Source organism: Limanda limanda, chromosome 6, assembly GCF_963576545.1.
Source record: "Limanda limanda chromosome 6, fLimLim1.1, whole genome shotgun sequence".
Classification (NCBI taxonomy): domain Eukaryota; kingdom Metazoa; phylum Chordata; class Actinopteri; order Pleuronectiformes; family Pleuronectidae; genus Limanda; species Limanda limanda.
Window position 1 is genome coordinate 2853735 of NC_083641.1, and position 22698 is coordinate 2876432.

General features: G+C 41.7%; 1 protein-coding gene across 2 annotated transcripts in view; it reads left to right on the forward strand.

The window, feature by feature from the left end:
- LOC133003502 (SPRY domain-containing SOCS box protein 4-like) overlaps window positions 1–22698 on the forward strand; it is a 49374-nt gene that overhangs the window by 23616 nt on the left and 3060 nt on the right. For both annotated transcript variants that reach the window (XM_061073251.1, XM_061073252.1), the window contains exon 3: window positions 12830–13716. In XM_061073251.1, coding sequence (XP_060929234.1) covers window positions 13008–13716 — 709 coding nt within the window. In that variant the 5' untranslated portion in view covers window positions 12830–13007. The remainder of the gene's footprint in view (window positions 1–12829; window positions 13717–22698) is intronic.

Consider the following 22698-nt stretch of genomic DNA (forward strand, 5'->3'; position numbering starts at 1 on the left):
ATAGTCTATAAGGACGATCTTCCTTAGTGATGTTAAAGGTAAGCAGAGAGGCAGCTGCATATCCCAAAGTGCACTGAGATAAAGAAGGAAATATAGAAACATGAGGCTGTAAACACCTATCAGCAATGCTTATTAATGGACTGTGGGAGGAAACCTGAGGATTCATACAATCTATGGAAACCATAATGTCAACATAAACGCTAAACAGAAAGGTGTGGGTGCAAGTCAATGTTGAAGTCTTAAAATTTAGATAAGTTAACCATGAATGGGAATATCATAATTGTTTGGAATTCCAATTTGGTTGCTGTGTAAAAATTGCTTGGTTTACTTTCAGATCACACGTCACAATGTAAATATGTATTCTCACAGTGTGTATAAGAAATGGATTCTCAGACGGTTAGCTTTGGCCTCTATACTTCCAACACGTGGTTGCCAACAGATTCTTCCCAGGGTAAATGCAGACATGGAGACAGCCAACTGCTGCTGATCCACAGCCGCTGGGCGTGTCTTTGTCTGAGGAGCAGGAAGTCATTTGGACAAATAGGTCTGTTATTGACAAGCTTCACTGCCTCAGCTGACTAGACTCTTTGATCTGCACACTTTTAGGTCGACTTCAGACAAAAGGAGGATGGATATATTTTCATCACAATGCAGTTAATGTTTATACAGTTTCCATACCGATTCCTCATCTGGACTTTGTGTATAAGCTGATACCATTTACAGATTCCATACCAGTGCTTTAAAAAAAATCAACTTGTATAAGATATGCAACAGCTTTATGCTACTAACCCTGTATGACCAATTGTATCATTGTATGACCCGTCTCAGGCTAAACCCTTTGACAAACATATGCATACACACTGGTTTTCTTTTATTATTTAGTTTGACAGTCATGACTGAAAAAGAACAAAAATAAATGTGACGCATTTGGCAACACCAGTGTCACACCCTGAAACTGAAGTATTGTATAAGTACATTCTGTGATACTTGTGGCACTTTCCAGCGTGAAATATTGTCAAATTGTTGACAGTTTAGCTAGTTCCGGCTAAAACTACTGAAAATAACTACTGATAATACATCTTTCTTTGCTACTCTATAAACAGTACTGTTCAGTGGCGGTGCAGCACAACTGATGTTTTGGTGCGGTGAAGACGTGATTTTCGGAAAAATAAAATTGCTTACATACTTAAAGACATTGTAACGTGGTATCAGTACATAGACTTGTATGCTAATGCCCAACCAGGCATTTTTTGCAGTATTGGAGGCATTTCTGGTTCTGGAATCAGAACATCTCTAATTTCTGTCAAGGGTTAACTTTTGCCAAACAAATCTCACCAGATGTATTAATTGGCTCTCTGAAATGTAGGTCAAACTTGTTAGGTTGTGTAATTATGTCACATGTTAATTAGCTTTGGTTTACCTAATTTGCATGCGTCACAGGTTGGCTAATTAGTTTGGTCGTTGATTTTTTTTGGGGGATGGAGTGTTGGGGTGGAAAACGGGTACGATGAAGGTTTTTTTATTTTTAATATTTTTAATCCGTTAACCATAACTGATTGACCCTCTCCATAAAGTAGACGGGGATGAATGGACTTTTCAAAACATAGCTACGGAGTTCTCTTAAGGACATTTATTTTAGCCACTCGCACGGCAATATAACTTAAATTTACACTCCCCCTGTCTGTTTCTTTCCAGTTATTCATGAGTGAAATTTATCCTTATCATCCTGTTGCTGTTTTCTTGCCAATTTATCAACTTTTCTGTGACCTAACAATCGATTGGCTGCCTGTCTGTCCTGTGTAAGCTGTTAGTGGTGTTCTCACAATGCTTTTTATCCTTGAATGACTTTGCCGTGTACCTTCCCACAAACACGTAGACATGTATTGAATGCTTTGTTTGGGTGTACTCTTTCTGATCCCTTCTTGAGGTCACTCCGCTTCTTTCTGCACTCCATATCAATACCAGGCCACATCAAAACAAGGTAGTCCTCGGGAAAGCAGCAGCCTTCAGCATGGATGACTGTTGTTGAATCAATTATGAATGTGATGAGTGTGCAGTTTTGTACAGCGAAAGCTCCAGTGTGGTTTTTCCCGCTTGAGTTAATTTGAGCAAAGTCATATTGAGTTAATGTGCATGGATTTCAGCGTGCAACACTTCCAAGTCTGAAGAGTGCAAGCATGCACAGAGGAATGCTGTTGTTTGCTGAGAAGGGGATAACAAGTAAGAGGAGGGCTTTCTTGTCTCCCATGGGAGAAAGATGAGAGGGATAGCATTTATACATCAGAAAAGAGTGGGGGATGGTGTCAGAGCTGAAGAGAGAGGAAGAGAAAGAAGGCTTTGGTGGGGGGGGGGGGTACCTTGTATCACACAAGCATATCTTTTTCTCAAAAACTGCATCTTTCTGCGGGGCTTAACTCATTTAGAGCTGACGTCAGCCGCTGTAATCGGCGTTGTTACTGATAATGTGTTGACATAAATGCTTAAAACCAGCACATTGTTTAATTTTCTCAAACAATTAAATGTAATATGTCAACTTCTGCTTCAGTATCACTATGTAATTGCTGTGTCATGACCTCAGCCACTTTTGGCTCCAGTAATTAGACATCATTTACCCATTAGTGACAACGTACAGATACTATTCTGGACAAAAGCCTACAAGATTATTATAAATAAATTATCATTAGCCTTGTCTGTTCATTAGCAGGTAGAGGTTCATTAGCTGAAGAGATCAGACCACATAATTTACCCAATCTACTTCACGGCTTGATTAGATCGATTTTTGTGAAGTGAAATATATATATTATATATTAAATGGTATATAATTAAACTATGTTCACTGTAATCAGATGTCAGTAAAATGAGCTAGTGTTTACTCGGTACGTGTGTACTATGTAAAGGTTAAAACCTTAATCCCATATACTTGCAAAAAAAATATCACACGCTGGATTTTAGACAGAGAACCAAGACTATAGATCAGGGGCCGGCAACCTTTTTGAAAAAGTGCCAATGTAAAATCTTCTTGTTAATTAGTGTGCCATATAGGGCTGCTCGATTATGGAAAAAATCATAATCACGATTATTTTGGACAAAAACTAAATCACGATTATTCAAACGATTATTAATATGTGCTAGGGCTGCAACTAACGACTATTCTGATAGTCGATTAGTCACCGATTATTGAAACGATTAATCGACTAATCGGATTATGAATGACACAAATTCTCAATTGCTATTATTTGGCAAGCTGCTTTTAAATTTAGCTTGAGGTTGTTCAAGGCATGTGATGACTGAAAATAAAGACAATAAAGATTGATACTTAATTAACAAAAATGTCTTTTAATAAACTTTGCTGCATATAAGGGTACTGTTGACACAAAAGCAAAGAAATCAAGTTTGTCCATTTAAAACCAAGGACAGGCAAAGTGCTAATAAAAAATATTAATTTAAATTTAAGTTTCCCTTTTTACTGTGAACCAAGAACAGGCCAAGTGCTGGTACTAAAAATAAATTAAAATTCAAGTATCCATTTTTCGTGTTAACAAAAAAGGACAGGGAAAATAACATTAATAAAAACATCAACAAACGAAACTACAGTCTTCAGAATAAATCATTTTGATTAAAACAAGACATTTGTCAGGCAATAGGATAACATTTCGCTTTTAAACTCGTTAAAAAAAAGCTTAAACCATATTTTTGTAATGGATGCTAGAATCCTGCGCGCAGGTTTATACGTTTAAATAAAACATCTGACAGAGGCGAGTCCGCATCGTCTCCATTACGAAGTCACACGTGCCTCCTCCTCACATGTGCGTGTTCTGCTTCCATGGAGAGCAGGTCCGCCGCAACAGATACTGCAGGTCGTTTTTCTCGGGCCATGTTACGGGTGAAGTTCTCCTGAACTTTTTACTTCCTGGTGTGCGACGGCGCGCGGCAGCGGACGCCGACGTTGGTCCATGTTTTGTCGCTATTGCACATGCGCGACTTTCAGAGATAGGAAGGGAGCGAGATGGCTCACTCCTCAGCTACTTCCATTAGCACCTCCGGTAAAACGCTGTTTAGTACCGCTGCGCGGCACGAGAAACACGTGTTATGACGTAACCAACGAATCATCGACTAGTAAATTCGTCGGCGACTATTTTGGTCATCGATTTTTGTCGACGACGTCGACTAATCGTTGCACCCCTAATATGTGCCCTTATTTTTTTTAATGACTAACCGGAAGTACCAGTCACTTCCGGTTCCGGTAAACACCGATTACGGCTGCGTGTCTTATTCCTCCGTGAAACCATGCAGGATATCGGTGCCTTGTTATTCAAACCCTTAATGATGGCAACATTCTCCATAAAAACACTTTGTAACTGAGAACCTTGAAATTTCCTCTCATTATTAAATGTCCCCATCTGCCCCCCCCCCCCACTACAAGCGCACACACACACAGAGAGAGAGAGAGAGAGAGAGAAAGAGGGGTGGGGGGGGGGGGCTATGAGGACCATCATCATTTACCCCCGAACCCCGACATTGAACGGGTTCCATACAACAACAAGCGGAGAATCGCGAGCTGACCCGCGCTGGTCCGGTGAGAACAGCCGGCGGCTGCGCGCTGGAGAATAGACGTGCCGCGGCCGCTACACTGTGTGGTGCTGCTGCTCGTCGGATTCGAAGAGTCGATCAGACGGGGCTGCCCTCACTCTGCCGTTTTCCACTCGCGCTGTTTTTTAAATACCTCCGGTCAACACACACACAACTCGCCTCCTTCACTTCACAGCTGCTTGAGAGTGAGTGCTGGTCAGCGGGGCCGCGCTGAATGCTTTGGGGGAGGGACTGAATTGCGCATGCGCGTCTCTTTAGAAAAAAATGCCAAATAATCGTTTCAACTCGATTATAGTAGTTTGGAGATCGTTTGACCCAATAATCGTAATCACGATTATATTTCGATTAATTGAGCAGCCCTAGTGCCATATCAACATAATTTTTAGCATTAAGTTTTATTATTGAACCACATTAATATTTCCAACAGACATGTCATTTTATTCCATCCACATTGGCCATATATAGAACAACAATTTTAAAGAAACATGTTTCTCTCATTATGATTGCAATAATACGTTTGTCATTAACCCCACCAACCATACTCGTATTCAGAATTGCGAAAGCTTGCTTCTACATTGTTCTTAGCAGTGGCAAAGACTCCCATACCTGGACACTGCACTTTTGATTCTCCCTTGTCTGCCTGATCTTTGTAACTTCTTTTGTGCGTTGTTTCAAAGTGGCACTTAACACTGGTTGTTCGGCAAACAATATTTTCAAAAAAATAACGTGCACACAGCACGGTCTTTATGAAAAACAAAGCCATAGTCTTCTGCCCATGAGGGCTGAAATGCCCGTTTTAGCTAGCGAGGTTGCTGTCATCAATACACCTGAAGGGCTGCACTTCACTGAGATTAATGTAGGGAAAATGCAAGCAGCGTAGGCTGGGAGGCTTGTTATTTAATGGCGATTGTAATCGAGCCTATGGTGCATTACTGGCACCTAGTGGCTAGGAGGTGTTAACATCAGTCAAGCTAAATGATACAGGCTGCGTGACGGCAAGACCTTTGATCATTTCTTTAATAAGAAATCGCCTGTGTGCCACTGCCAATGATTATGGCGCATTGGCACGCGTGCCTAAGGTTGCTGTGCTATAGATTTAGTACAAAACAGGAAAGATTTTTAAAGCGCTGGTGTTTTCTGCAGCTCTCTTTCTTGACTGGTCCTCTGTCGACTCCAAGTCAGCAGAGAAAATTGGTCATTAGCTGTTGGTTTTCAAATTTGGTGTGTGTCAACGTTTCTTTCCACCGTTTTCTAGAGGCACACAGTCGGTGCGTCTGTGAGAGTGGGTGGTTTTGTGCTGCTCGGGAAAGACTTTGAGCGTGCTCCATACTAAGCCCTCCCCTCCTCCCTCCTCTCTTTCTCACCCTCTCTTCCCTCCTCCCTCCCTCCAGCAGCTGTTTTCCAGTCTTAGCTGAGAACTGGAGCCAAGCTGTTTTTCCCCATCCTCGCGTCACAAGCAGGAACTCACCGACCTACCAACAAACACAAACCGACACACACTCTTCTTTTTTTCTTTTTCTTTCTTGTCCGTCTGTGCCCTGTCCCACACTCATATGGCTGTTTACTGTGTACCAACCTCATTTTGGACGAGAGACTGAGGAGCAAGTATTCCCACTCCTCTACTTGGCGGCTGAGATTGCGTGTTCACATTGCTGTGTGAGAGCCGCCTGACTGTTTGGGGAAATGCTTTCATGGTAAGATGTCTCTCTTCTCACAGGCCATGTCTGTCTCCTGACCTCTTGTGATTTCCTTCAGTCTGACATTTTCTCTGGTTTCCCGTCTCTCTATTGGCAGGACTGTTGCTGGGCTTATCCCATACCGACAGTTTATCAAAGTCTTTTTGTCTGGGTTCTTCCTTGTTGTCAGGCAGTTTCAGTGTCCCAGAAAAGTCTCGAAATGAATGACAACCTCAAAGCTGCTATTTTTTTGTTAGGAAATATAGGTTTTTGATGGAGTTAAAGTGTAGTGATATTTAGATTTTAAAGGCCCCTATTTTCCATACTTAGAAAAGTGGCTTCTTCTGTGTAGTGTCTACTTGTTTGTAGTGACATTTTCCATGTTTGGGTCGGCATGTATAAAGTACGAACTGGGTGTTCAGCCACAGTTCGTCCAGCCGGTCCTCCTCAGCACGGCTATAGCCAGCATTAGACCTCCAGTGTAGTGTTTCACACACGTGAGTGTCTGAGAGGTGGGAGAGTGAGTCATAACTGAAAACTTTCTGTTTTGTATCACTCTGCTTAAACATGAAGCCTGTGCTAATTACATGTGAATAAAAACTTAAAAAACTGTGGTTGACCTTATCTATTATATTATATAAATTTATTATAAATCTACTGCCCGTAACAACATATCAAGTTTTGTACAAATCCCAATCGATAAGACTGTCATTTCATAATGGCTAATAATGTTCCTCTCAAATACACATGCTGCAGTCTACTAGATTTAACCTGCTAAATAATATGTGCAAAGGCAACAGCACTTCAAGAAAGGGTTGGTAATTTGGTTCTGAAATATTTTTTAAGTATTTGTCAATCGTCTTCACGTCACTATTAGAGGTGTGCATCTTCACTAGCCTCACGATACGATTACGATTCAGCAGTCAACGATTCGAACATTGATGCATTTCAATGTATCCCATCCACAATTGTCTATACTACTGCACAAAAATGCTTTTTCATCAATTAATAAAATCACACAGACAAACATGAGCTCCCATTTTATTAAAAATGTGCTTAGAAAATGTTATCTACTGTTATTTCAATTGTTTCGTAATTTACAAAATAAGGTTTTCAATTCATTAATCCGACTACAACAGTAAGTGTATGACAGTGGTCAATGCTCTCCACGATGATATCACATTCGTTCAGTTTAGACTGGTGTGCTGCACCTAAGGCTTTGTGCAGCAATGTGGCACACCGCCTGGCCCCCTTGGCAGCACCATTGCACTGAGGCACATTACTCCGCTGGTCAACAAGTGGCTCTGCTCCTCTGATGTTTTCTAATCATTCACACTTAGAACTGCTCTTTATAAAATCCTGCTGAATTCATATTTATGTTCCTGGATAAACAGGGTGTCGCTTCTTCTGCAACAATGAAGTTAAAACGCTGCACTGCGTCATAAGTGCAGAAATAACTTCTGTCTGCAGGAGTTTGTGTGTGTCTTTCTGCACATTTCTGTTACTCTTCAAAAGAACTGATAATCACTTATCAATGATGTTGGATCATGACTGATGTCCTGACTTGTGTCACGTTACATGTGTCTAATAAACTGCAGCGAATCAAACAAACACAAAGTAAACATCAGTCCTGTACGTCTCCTAATAATTTGTTATCAGTGATGGTGTTTATTGTTGAAGTGTAATGTGAGCGCAGGTCAGAGGAGGAAACGAACTCTGACAAATGCTGACACAGGACGACCGGACCTTTTTTAATGAGCGTCTGTCTAATCCTGAATCAGCGGCGTTATGAATGTAGCAGAAAACACAAACCGATTATGTTCTGTAGCTGCATCGATGCAGAGTCGCCGAACATCGCATCTAAGAATCAAGACATATCACAACTCTAGTCACCATAGCCATCAATAAATTGCAGAGGGAAAAAAAAGAAATAAGCTGGTCTCTGTGACCATTACAATAAACACAACCAACCATTTCATTCAGACCAAATGACATTGTCATTGGCTTGCGTCAGCCATGTTTTCATAAAATTAACAATACAAGAAACAAGCAGATGTTGCTTTCACAGAAAAGGGAGAGATTGTATAGCCGGTTGCGAACATGGAAAAGCAGTGGAGGATAAAGAGTAGCACTCATTTCCTAGTTCCAGTATGTAGAAATGCACAATAGTATTCATAATTATGTTCTCACCAAGATATTTATCCAAGATTTATTTATTTTTTTTAACCATACAATTTATTTTTTCCAACTTTGGTAATGTGTCTGCCTACATGGAGTCCACCATACCACCATGTTTCTACTGTGGCCCTGAATGGATAAAACCCAGCACGGCTTCTAGAGAACCTTTTCTCTGTGTTACACAGTGTGTGTTACCTGAAGTCAACCATAGTATCTAAATTGCAACCATGATTAGGACTGTTGGAATTCTCTAAATGCTAAGGACAGGAGATTCCTTTCTTTTCTCCTTCAGCATATGATACACTGGACGATTTTATTAAAACATACGATATGTGCTAACTTAGTCTAATATCAAGATGACGATATGACATGCGATAAATATACAAACAGTTCCTGGCTAAGGATGTAGAGACAATGGACCGCTCCGCAGCCAGGAGAAGTCGAACAGCCGCTGCATCGTGCTAAGTCGGGGCAGACACCACGGATCCATGAACAGATCTTCTAAGTCTATCTATAGTGTTCAGTTAGGGTATTTTCATATGTGTTTGGGCTTAAAAGTATTTTTTTATACAGTTCTTAGCGACTGTCAGAAATTTTCTTTTTATTTATCCCTGACAATCTGCTGTGTTCATGTTTGGACCCACTTGTACAGACATTCTCGGAACTCCTTTCTAGAAAAAAAACTGCTGAAGTCTCCCTCTTAAGACAAATGAATTCCAAGGCTGACTGATAAGTGCTGTCTCACATTGCCTTTACTCTTAAGCTAAATGTTGCTCTTAAACCTAACCCCACTGTACAGCCAGCTGACCACTTGCATGCTCATAAATATTACCACTTTATCTTAATTGTAAATGTGAAATGCCGCTCAGATGCTCAGATTGAGCATTTCTGAATACAATATTTGAGGGAAGCAGTCATTGTTGCTTTGCAACCATGTAGTCCACTCATGTTTTATGCTTGTAGAACACAAAATATGCAAGATTCAGGATGCTCCCAGAGCTTGAGAAGATTAAAATTCACTGCACAACCTCAACATCATCGTCAAGAGTCAAACCACTATTAATTTTGAATTTTAATCAGGGCTTCTTTGGCTCCTTTCCCTTCATCAGTGTTGTGGCCAATAAGGAATATTAGCTCTGTCACCTGTTAAACAAACTGTCCCATCCACTCAGTCCAATTTACCCATGACTAGACATGTATCTATACTTTTTCTCCTTTATAACAAGGATATGTAGAGCAGTTGAGTATAGTAATACTATTTTCACACCAAGGAAAACGTAACTGGAATAAAAATCGGTGTTTAAAGGTCACACTTATTGTTCAGTTAGCATACATATTGCCATCTGTTTATCTGCCCATTGATTGTCAGTAATTGTTGCCATGCTCGCCTGCCAGTTTGTCGTTGTTCCAGTGAGAGGTTGTGTACACGCTCATACCCATGTCGTCATTGCCGCCAGCTGATTTTTCTGGTGCCGGTGTGCAGATAAGAGCGTGTGCGTTTGACTGATACTTCAAAGTCACCATATTACGAGTCTGAATTTGTGTGCCCTAAAGCCGTGAGTGTGTGAGTTTTGCTTGTGTTAAGACTGGCTGTGCGTGTTTGATATGCTAACAATGGTTGTCACGCTCCCAGCGGCCTTCTTCATGTCACTGCTCCCTTGCTCGAGATAACAAGTTTGTGCCATGGATTCTGGTCAAGTTGCATATTCAACAGTCGCAGCTCCGCCTCGCACATCTACTCCCAGAGCTTAGTAAAATCACTAGGCTGATCCTTTTTATTTATTTATTTTTTAAAGAAGTGGGGCAGATAAATTGAAGTCAAACATGTTGGAGATGGTGCAGAGATTGTCCTTGGGTTTTGTACTGGATAATCTCTTCCACTAAACAGGGCTTTCTTAACCTAGAGAAGTGTTGGAATAAACTGCACCTTATATCCGCATTTTCTTAAACTATTTTCCCCCACTCAGGTTTCCCACTTTGACCCATCACTCACCTGTCCTATCAGTGTTGTCCCTCCTCCTTAATCACTTCTTCCTCTAATCAGCTTTCCACTCCATCACATCCTTCTCTGGCTTGTGCTCGCCTCATTTCTTGACTCCTAATCAGCTCTGACCTTCCTCCCAGACAGCTTTTCTTCAGTCCCTTCACTAACCAATTTAATTTAAAGAAAGCAGTTGCAACAATACAACCCCAGGTGATGCTAGGTGAAAGCATGAGATCATTCCAAACACCTGGATGTGGTAATGGAAACTACAGTAACAGTTGGTGATAGCCTGCTCTTGAAGTTTATTTAGTCGTAATAATTTTTTGGAGAGTGTTACTTCAGTGCTTTCATTGAGTCACTTCATGTTTCTGATTGTGAGTGTGAAATCATCGTCTACTTTGTTTGCCACATCATGACCTCAGCTCCTCATCCCTGAAATGTCTCTTTCTATTTCCCTGTGCTCATTTAAAATGAATGACTCCTCCTGGCTTTGTCTTAAGCATCATAAATGCTGTTGCATGGCAGCAGAACGACTCAACAAATGTGCTGCGTATTTTTAGGAAATACTTTAAAAAACTGTGGGGTGTCCACAGACATTTTTAGCAGAGATTTCTCCTTGCTAAGGGGAGGGCTGTCTGCGTGCATAAGAAGTGAATACGCTTCCTTTATACAGGGCATGCATTTTATGTCACCAAGTTAATTGATTAGGGCTGCAGCTAATGGGTATTTTAACAGAGACAAAACTCTGGAGCTTTCAGGCGAGGGATAGTGCAGCATACAGGAGGCAGGACATAAGATATTAACTCCATTATGGAGAACACACGTTTTTCTTTACAGCCCATGAACTCCTGCAGCTCCCCACATCACCATAAGCTCTCGAATCTGGTTGTCTTTCCAAGGTGACATCTTTGTCTGTGTCATCTGCGTATATGGCACCTCTTTTCCATCTCTGAATTCTATCTTGTCAGTTTTATATCCATTGTGTTTCAGAAACGTCATCAACATGGTCATGGTGAATCCTTTGGATAATCTCTTGCTGTATTCTTATATGGGCTCACTCTGACATTATTCTTACTTTGTGAGCTCTGTATGGACTTGCTGTTTTCATGGGTTGTCTTTTACTGAAATTTAAATTTAAAAGTTTAAAACATTTGTTTTGTTTTGATTGCGACATCTGTTTCTGTATATTGTACTCACTCTTGCACACACACACAAACGCACACACATGTGGGGGTTTGTGTATGGCTCCCCGGGTGAAACACTTTCTGTACTTTCCATGGAAAATTCATGTGGAGATGTTTTCTAAGAAACTATAGGGGAGTAAGAAAAAACAAATGAGTGATTCCTTGGAAGAACTGATGTCGGCCAGGCTCTTTTGACCTGGTCACACAGGGTAACTACGCACATGTTTGGAAATATCTCAGAGCTTTCAGTTCAGGATACATTATCCTATAAAGACTTAAAAATATGAATTGCATCACATTTTTTTGCTTGGAGAAGAAGGGATTGGCTAAGAAGAGGGGGAGTACACACTGCATTACTTTATTCAGAGGAAGTCTGCAGTGTGTTTCAGCAAATCCTCCCTGTGTCACTGTGTGCGAACACGCACGTCTTGATTGCTCCAATCTTTTAGTTCAGTTTCTCTGTTCATTTTACTGGCAACGTAAAGTGACATACTTTTGGACACAAAACTCAAAGGATTTTGTATCACTGACACATTTGCTACAGTATTAGTTTTCTACAGAAATGGAAATGAAATGAATGTTATCATTAATTTCTTCTTATCATATCGCTTAGGTGTTGCCAGCCAATACTGTTGCCATATTTTGTCTATTTTTTATGTACAGGCACATGAATCAACACTTTTACTTTATATCTTTGGTGGCATCTTTTGAATGTTTTAGGCAACCAGTTGACCAAAACCCAACAATCACTTAGTTTAATTTGGGTTTATCAGTGAAAAACAAAGTTGTTTAAACAGATTGTCCTGGTTTGAGTGTTTCTTTATTGTGTAAATTAGGTATCAAACTATCCCCTTTTAGACCATGGATCTATTCAATTTTGACGATATTTTTTGACGATAAACAAGTTGATAGATGTAATTATCAACTATTTGCTGTAGTTCCAAAATTGAGTGAAGTATGATGATTTCTTAATTGCCAAAATGTTTCTGGGAAGTCGTAGTAAAAAAAAAAGTGAATAGTATTAATACTATTATTGGACAAAATTATTCTAAATAATGCATGTTTTGCATTAAAATACTTGTGTTGTGTATCAATTTCAGAATCACATTAGTTTGCCATTAGGCCAGAGAATTGTATGAACACAAATCTGTGAATCAGTTCTGTCGCTTGCTGATTAACAAGGAGCCAATAATTTAGTGTATTCTGTTTTGTTTCAGGAGTGGGGTTTCCCCCAGCTGACGGGAGCGTGTGTCAAACGGCATTGTTCCACCCAGGACCCACTGTGTTGCGTCTGCGCCCATGAGGTAACGTCAGGACCTACCCCCCCCTCATTACCACCCTTGGTCCGTCCATCTCCCTCCCCTCTGTCCCGTCCTCTATTGGACCTACCCAGCCATGGGCCAGAAGATCTCAGGCAGTATTAAGTCTGTGGATGTACGTGGGGAGCCTTCATATCAGCCTGTGCGCCACGAGCTGCGGGGACCAGATTTCTGTCGGCCCCCCAGGTTGGATTTACTGCTGGACATGCCGCCGGCCAGTCCTGAGAATCAACTTCGCCACACTTGGAACGCCGATGACAGGTCCCTCAATGTCTTTGTTAAGGAGGATGACAAGCTGACGTTCCACCGACACCCCGTAGCACAGAGCACAGACTGTATCAGGGGCAAAGTGGGTTACACCAGGGGCCTCCATGTTTGGCGGATTCACTGGCCTGCCAGACAGAGAGGCACCCATGCTGTCGTGGGCGTGGCCACTGCTGAAGCGCCTTTACATTCAGTGGGTTATTTGGCCCTGGTGGGCTCGGACTCTGAGTCCTGGGGCTGGGACCTGGGTCGGAACAGACTCTACCATGATGGGAAAAACCGACCGGCTTCCACATCTGCGCCCACCTACCCCTGCTTTCTGGAGCCAGACGAGTCCTTTGTTCTCCCAGACTCTCTGGCAGTAATACTAGACATGGATGAAGGAACGCTGAGCTTCATGGTAGATGGACAGTATCTGGGAGTGGCTTTTAGAGGGCTAAAGGGCAAGAGACTGTATCCCATCGTCAGTGCTGTGTGGGGGCACTGTGAGGTTTCTATTCGCTACGTCAACGGACTAGATCGTAAGTGGCGCGCACACACACACACACACACACACACACACACACACACAAGTGACTACGTGCTTGTGCACACTTGTACAACTTCTGAAGCTACTACAACAAACCTATCGATTGGTTGACAAAACTGTTAACTATCAAATATGAAAGGAAAATAATAATATAGAAATATATAAGGTTTATGTTGTGACATAAACGACAAATTTCACTACAACTCTGTACAATCTTCTAGCACTTGTTTTTACTTGGCGGGGATCCCCTTGTACAATTGCATGAGAAACAGTTAACTGAACCTGATTTGTAGTAAACCTGCACATGCAGGTCTACATTCTATTTATAAATAATAATTTAAACTACATAAGATCTGAATATATTATATACACTCTATATAAAATCTAGACTACCTGTTTTGGTGCTGCTGTTTACATTGCAGAAACGTGGAATTGTAAAGACGTTTATTTTCAGACATTACTTGCATGAATCCAGAAAGAAAACGCAGGGTTTGAACTTAAGTGAGGAGGAGGGGAGGGAAAACAAAGTTTTGGAAAGACGCATGAGTATTCAGTTATGGGCTATGGTCCGTCATCTGTCTGTGTCTTTTTGCACTTGTATTGAAAATAGACAGAGAATCAGGCAGCTAAGTCCTTCACCCAACCCCTAACCCCGGAGAAGTCTCACTCGTGCAGTTCTTAATGTTGTAGTAGAAGTGATATCAAACCAGTGTATCCTTAACAAGGCAAAGCTGAAACGATATTCCTGACAGATTTTTCCTGTTTTCATCAGAACATGATACATGCCTATTTCTGTCTGTGCTGGTCTATAAAAGGCGATGAGAGAGACTGCTGTTTGTTGACTAATATTAAGCAGCTTTTATATGCTGCTTCCCTGTATCATTTTTAGTTCACCCAAGTCTTAAGACAGCCATACTCAAACATATGCAGTGAGATAAATTTAAACTGTGTGACCTACAGTAAGTCCTTATAGGTGACAGTGGGTACGGACGGACTGATACGAAGGACTCTTTTTCATTCATGGTTCTCTGAAGGCTGTGGGTGCTGAAAATAATTCACCGCCAGAACAGTAGGTGGCGCAACAGAAGACGAGCTAAGAGAAGCCTACCTCATGACATCTTTGTATGTAGAAGTCGTTGATTGTTTATTTACCTCGTCCCGGCTTTCCTCACACACAGTGAAATATTGCAACTAACAGACAAAGGCTGTTGATGGAGCTGGAGCTTCTTGACATGGAAGAGGACTTGCTTGGCACGAGCTTAGAGAATCGTAGTTGACTCTAAACACGCGTAGAAAGGACCGTTTTAGCTGAAATAAAGTGACACCCAACAGGTAAAAATGCTGATGTTATCGTTTCTTAGCGCAGTGGTTCCCCGGTCTTGTTTCCGATCTGCGTTGGTAATTCCACGGCTTGAAGCTACACGGAGGTAGCTAGCTTCCCCTCGAGTTTCCACACACAGTCAGCAGGGACTCCCGATACTAACTACTACCAAGTGTTTGCTTCTAGCCTGACGGTATTTGAGAAACAGTGTCATGATACCCGTGGAATTAAAGTCATCAAAGTGGGTTTTTGCGCTGCTACCACCGCAGTGAGCATGGTGGCTAGCACACTAGCGCCGGTATGACAGGGCATTATAACCGCATGTGACCGTGCACACCTGCCGTTAGTGCTCTCACCAGCCACCGTAAGCCGGACAACTCCTCTGGCTTAACACACTTGTCACATAAATCGTAGAATCGTAGTTGTGTTTGGATTTATTGTGATATAGGGAATGAAACAGGAAGTGTAAGGTCCAGAAATGTGAGATTCCGGAAATGATGTTAGCGGACCAATCACAGCCAAGGGGTATCCCTAGGCTCTCCGACATGCCGACGTATAGTTAGAAAAACTAGAGGTGCACATGGAGCTCTCCGAGGTGCTCGGAGAGGGCGTTCCACGTCGGCGAAGGCGTTCCCATGTGTCCGTCAAAACGGAGTAGCATATATCGGCCTTAAGTCAAAGTGTCCATGAGAAAGATGCTGAACCACTAATTGCTCCTAATCCTGCATGTTAATGTGAGTGTAAGAGACCTACATTGTAAAGTTGTCATTAGCTAAGAAAAGTGCTACTTAAATACAGTGAAGTTTCCCCTGTCTGCCCTATTGTCGATAACTTTCTTTATGGCGCAATCCAGAGTACCATGACGTGATGCTGTCAGCTCATCCCACCTCATTATTCAGATAATGGATAAAGGAGCTGAGTCTAATTGCGAAAGGATCTAAACCAGGCTGGGGCTGTCGCAGACAGTAGCCGCTTTCAGACATGACCTCTGGGTAAATCCAGAGAATTTCCATATAAGTTTACCCACAGTTTGCCCTTCCCAAATGCACAACACAGCGGGAGATGCTCTGCACAGACGCGTTTTGCAACAGCATCAAATCCTCTGCATTATTCGGGCGAGAGGTGAAGCAGCCTAGTGCAGCAGGCAGAGGCATGAAGTAATGTATTTACTCCGCTATATAGATCACGTGATCATATTTACAGCACCTGACACCGTCAGCTCTTATCACCACAAACTCTTCGTCAGTGTCATCCACGTGTGTGTCCCCTTTGTCGCTGGGAGATACTTGTTTTGTTTTTGTTCATTTGTTCATTTTTGCATTTGTCCCATGCTAGCAGTGCCATCCACCCCCCACTCGCTCGCATTGAATCCAGCGGGGACACCCTGCTGTGTTCACATCGACTTTTCCATGATTTCTACCGTCTATATACTAGAAGGCCAGACGGATAAAGTCTATAGAAACTGCAGGGCGTCTCACTCTGACATTTGCGCTGACACATGCAACTCCTCCAGAGAAAATATGGAAGGACTGTGGTGTCCAGTGCAGCTCCGAAAGCAGCTAGTGGGTCATGGAAGGCATGTCCATGGCTGTGAGGTCTCTCTCTGTGTGCACGTCTGTGTCTGTGTGTGCCTGCTTGTGGACAGCAGCCAATAGAGGAGGAATTGTGGAGGATATCCCAATGTGCCTCTTGAGCTCACCATCTGGCCTTGCATTGTAGACATGCCAGATTGATGTTTAAAGGCTCAAACAATACAAAATTTCACACAAATTTGAGTGACCATTGTCATCTTCGTTGTATGAATCTTGTCTTATTGTTTTGGATTTACTGGGGGAATTGGCGAGAGGAAGCATAAGCTTTTATTGTAACAACAGTGAAATAAACTAGAATCTCTGCCTCATGGTGTTGTTCATCTACCAGTCAAGTTGCACAAAATATGGTCGAAGCTTCCCTCTTTTTCCTGTGATGAGTAGAAATGGCCTTGGTGAGCAATAATGAGCATAATTTGATTTTCTCAAGAACTTCTCATCACAAAACTCCCTTCGACACTACATTTCCTTCCCTCTTGTGTTATTACCTACCATGTTTGAAGTTGGTCAGATCAGTAAATGTGAGCAAAAACGGAGGGAAAGATGGGTTGTGAGAGAGAGAGAGAGAGATAGACAGAAAGGATGATAGATAATGAGTCAGATTCCCTTTTATCCAATCCACAAACCCAGTAAAAACAATGTAAATTATATCTTTGAGGCTTTAGTTCAGACAAAATGTAATTGAGCTCAGTGTGTGATATGAGGTCTACAGCTCTTCTCCATATGATATAAAATCGCATCAAAATGTGGTCGCAGATGATAGTGCTCCCCTATTCTAACATCTTCCTTGTGTTACTTCTTATTGTAACTAAGGATTCGCTTTGTTCATTTTGTGGTTTATCTTGTAGTTCCTCAGCTCAATTTTGATTGTACCCATTTATTCTCCACATTGTACATCCTGAGAAGCAAGAAGATATTAGTTTACTCAAACTTCCTTTTTCTGTCTGTATCGTTCCTTAATATCCTTTATCAATGCATTTTTAGTTTCTTTCCTGAATTTCATTTCAAATCCTGTGGCTTAAAGTCCCAGAGCCACTTGGAGGCCAACTCTGCAGATACATTGTTTGTTTTTTACCATCACTAACCAATGTCTGCTGGATCTTGTCGTCCTCCTTCTATTCTTTGAAAAACAATCCCTTTATATTCACCACAAGTTTCATGTCACCACAGTGGCCTCTGACAGTCTAGTGGCAACAAGCTGAGCCAAACTAATTTACACGTGAACGAGACAGAGCAGAGGAAGGGTCTCACACACTACTGGCACCGCTGATCTCCACTTTTGCAAATGAACCCTATTTGACTCCAGCTCTTGTTGTGTATAATCTCCCCCCCGCCCCCCTGTCCTGCTCTCCTTTCTACTGTCTCTCTCCTTTTCCTCCTCTTCCTTTTCTTCCAGTGTTTGCACAATGAGTTGTGGTGGTAGTTGCTGTGGAAACAGTTAAGCTGACTTATTGGTGGGTGGGTGGTTAATTGTTGACCAGGCAGCTTGCTCACTAGTTTGTCAGCCAAGGGCTTGCCCTATGCAAATGAGATGTCTTGCATGTGTGCTAACTGGTGGACAGCAGCCAAGGAGGACCTGTGGAGTTCAGTGTGTATCAGTGATTCTTGCTGTTCTGGGTTTGTACCCTCATGGTTGAATGCACTAATTGGAAGAGGCTTTGGATAAGAGTGTCAGCTAAAGGCCGAAATATGCTACTCCGACTACGTTGCGCGCGGAGGGACGCACGGATCCCACGGACTCTTTTTCATTTATGCTTCTCCGAAAACTGTAGGTGCTAAAAGCATTTCACCACCAGAACAGTAGGTGGCGCAACAGATGACGAGCTTAGAGAAGCCTACCTCTTTTTGTAAGTAGAAGAAGTCTACGTTTGTTTATTTACCTCCTCCCGGCTTGCCTCACACACAGTGAACGATGGCAACTAACAGACAAAGGCTGTTGATGGAGCTGGAGCTGCTTGACATTGAAGAGGACTTGCTTGTAACTTATTTTATGAAACAAGTTTGAGATCCGGTAATGTGAGATTCCAGGAAATTACGTTGTGCGGAAATTATGTCGTTAGCAGACCAATCACAGCCAAGGGCTGTACCTAGGCTCTCCGTAATACACACGGATAGTTTGAAAAATCAGAGGTACTCGAAAAGCTCTCCGAGGTGATCGGAGAGGGCGTTCCTCTGTCCGTGTCAGTCCGTGTCAGCAAAAAGGAGAAGCATATATCGGCCTTTAGTGATAGGTAATGTTATGTATTAAAGCATCTTCATGGGAAACCTGCTGCCCTGCTTTACTCAAGGTCTTGAAATAAGACTAAGCTGGTGTTTGGCTTGTTAAAAAGAACATGATGCACTATTTCAACACATGTCCATACATCTTAGTAGCAAAAACCATTACATATGATGATCATCTGGCTAATTTGGTTCAAACACATTTACAGGGTTTATTTGTTAATTGTGTGATCTCGTTTAGAAATATGTCAATGCTTAGTAAAAACCATAATCAATCCTCAGGTTAGTGTTAGTGTTGACTGCATATGAAACATCCCCAGCATTCATTAGGGCAATATAGACTAGGACACGCATCTCATTTTATTTTAGCATTCTTGCGTACTTATTTTTATATGTTGTGTTGTTACACATCAGTTATTATGAGTGAATGGGTTGGAATGTGTGCACATTTAGTGAGGATCTCCCCAATCCTATCATTGGCATTGTGACTGTAAGCCCTTGTCTACACAACTGTGGATACTTTTTAACTGATATTTTCCACATTTAAAAAAATATATAATAATATTTGCTGTCCACATGACATTTGGTATACAAAATATCTCCATCCAGACAGAACAAAATAATGAATAGAAATGCTCAAACAAGCATGCTAGTCGATAGGTGATACAGTCTACACATCGTCAATCCTTCAAATACCCAAAAAGAATAATGGGCCTCATTCGCCAACCTTCCTTAAGAGTAATTTTTATTTATTTTGATATGTCAATATAGCTGCCTCCTGACATTCCCTCGATGGTCTGTATGTGAGAGCCGAGTAAAAGCCTCTGGACTTACTGTGGAGTTTCTGTCTAGTAAAAAGTCTGCAGAATGTCAGAAGGAGCCAGCTGAGTGGGCATGTTGATAATTTTTTCAAACACGCGATCATATATGCAAATACAAAAAAACAATAAAAACGAATGTACCGCAATTAAACAAAACAAAAGGTGCCATAAATGAAGAAGACACCGACAATAATGAATAATGTGTGATAATCGACAATAGCTCTGTTGGGAATGCCCCCAATCGAATCCTTTTGAAGTTTTCTGTGTTGTTGTGAACCCGTCTGAACAGAGAATCTCCTGCTATGTAGTTGTGTGAAAAGGTGACCTCTGGGCCGGACCCAATTCTGTGGACATCTTCTGAATTTCACGTCTGAAAAGGGCTTAAGGCAGGCACTGGGTCAAGGTCACTTCTAGACTGAATATATTCTGATATTTGCATCTCGGGTCATCCTTGCAAGTGTGTTTGTGTGCATGTGTGACTGAGTAGTAAGCCTTATTTTAGGTAGAACTACTGGGAGAAGGCATCATGCAGCAAATGCCAAATTGTGGTCAATCTGTGCCTCTTTCTGGAACTTAAATAGCAGGTGTAAGGAAACAAAAGTCAGATATTAACTGATAATGATATTCATGCTGGAAAAAAATCTGATCAGTTTCAGAATTAAGTTACATGCTGACAATGTGCTCTGTTGCGTCCTGTCTCCTGCTCACCTCATCGTTCTGCTCCAATTTTCTTTTTTCTCATACATCATTTATCTTATTCTGTCCATCCTGAAATACATTCATCTCCTCCCCATTTTTTCTGTTGTGACCTGTCAGTGAACAACATATTGGCACTGGAGGTGTGTCTGCGCCTTAGGGGTGTATATGTAGACACATACACTTGTCATTTAAAAAACTAGGTCAGACAGCCCACCAATGTTATGTTAATCTATTAGATATTGATGGCTGGGAGTCTGCAGCCCTTGCGTGTGACTTGGATACATTATGTGTAATGAAAGGTACTTAAAGTGGGGAGGTGGAGTTTACTGGAACTCGTGCCAGAAAGATAGACACATCTTACCACTTACTCTGAGTAGGACATAGCTGGGCCGTGATGTCTCATGGTGAACTGACATCTATGCAGTGCACACATACCCTCACAGATTCATTGATGCCTGCTGCCCATAAACCATCTCACCTCAGTGAGGGCAGACTAACTGACGCGCCGACATCCCGGAACTCCACCCCTCCTCTTCCCTCACTTTGTTCTCGATTAAGTGTCAGGTAGGTGTGCGCACCGCCAGGCGCTCAGCTGACACTCTATCCTCTCTACTCTTTCATATGTCTATCAGAAAATAGTTCTGTGGCCATTAAAAAAGGTATGTGCTAGAAAAGAAAGGGATTAAATGGAATCACATGACGGATTAAATGGAGATGATGAATATTAGCAAAACGCTCCCAAGCTAATGAGTATGAATTAATTATTTAACCTGCCTTTTTATTTTCAAACATTGAGGTTTTTGATGTGACATGCAGGCTGCTTTTCATAGGCTTTGGTTTCTCTGTGCAACAATATTTGGACTTGAAATTACATATAATGTAAACAGTATGTAAGTTATGTATATCAAGTTAGTGCAGGAATATCTCTAAAGAACATAATAACTTCACCAACTTCTATAAACACACACACCAACATTTGAATTGGTATTAATTATGGTATATTATTTTAGGTTGCCTTAAGAGAAGTAATTGTATTTTTTGTAAACTAATGCAGTACCCATTGTAAACCTGTTTAGAATGGCCTTTTTACTTTGCCTGTGGAAACGTTGGTTGCAGCTTTCTTTCTGAAACTGTGGAAGTGCAGTAGTCGAGCTGCATAAAGAGCAGGTCACCTATTTATTCAAGTTTCAGAAGCTCAACTTGGTATGCAGAACCCCAAACTGTAGAATCTGTTGTCATTCGTGAATGCGCTGATGTCATCATCTACATGGTCTCTTATGTAGATGAGTGCCAGCCACTGCTGCAACAGAGCACTGTTCACATGTGTGTTGTTTACTGCTTATTAATATTTAACGTATTGGTTGTCCAAATTGAACAAATCTGACACGACACTATGCATATTGGAATTAGTAGATTACTACATTTCTTTGACGGGTAGAACAGCCACATAAAAGGTCTTAATAAATTGCTTACTTATTTTTAACTCATCTAGGCAGAACTATCCTGCATTTTTTTTATGTATTAACCACAACATGGGCACTTAACAGTGTGTGTCTGCAGTACTGGTTGATGGTTGACAGTGAGTACTTCCTTGACAGGACCACTTTTCGCCCTGGGCAACCCTTACCATGGAGACCTGTCTGTGCCGGCAGGTATTGGTTGGTTGTCGGGAAGTTTGTAAAATCACAGCATCACCTTTCTTAGGAGATCACTGTCAGAGAGTGATTCTACCGTCTCTGGTGAGTTTCGTCTTGTTAGTGCCATCAGTCATGTGTCACTCTTGACATAATGAAAGTGTTGCACTTGGACCAGGCAGCTGATTATCACCTTCCGTTCCTAGTACTGATGACAGCCAGAGGTTCAGCACTGGAGCAGAAAACAAGTATCATATAAATGTGGGTGGAATTAAATATACAGTTAATGTATTTATTTTTGCAGAAGATTGACTGATGATCCTCTTCTAACTCCAGTTGTTATTTTCTCTGTAATCTGGTTGGATGTACAGCTATCTGTTTCATATCTTTCGACTAAACGGCAACATTTGTTTGACAGTTTAAATTGGCAAAAAGGCAGCACTTCTGGACGCATACAATGCATGTAATGTGTGCATCTGTGGCTACGCTCCCAGTGCAGTGACACGAGCTGGTTACTATGGAAACTACATAAATGCGGGGGCCACGTTGATGAGCAAGTGATACGAGGGTGGACTGATTGATAGGTGCTGTCAAGTCAAAACAGAAAACACATCCATCTTTGGGGGTTCCTTTGCACCAGAGAGAATCCGTGTGCCATGCACCAATTGTGTGTGTGTACAGCCGTACGAC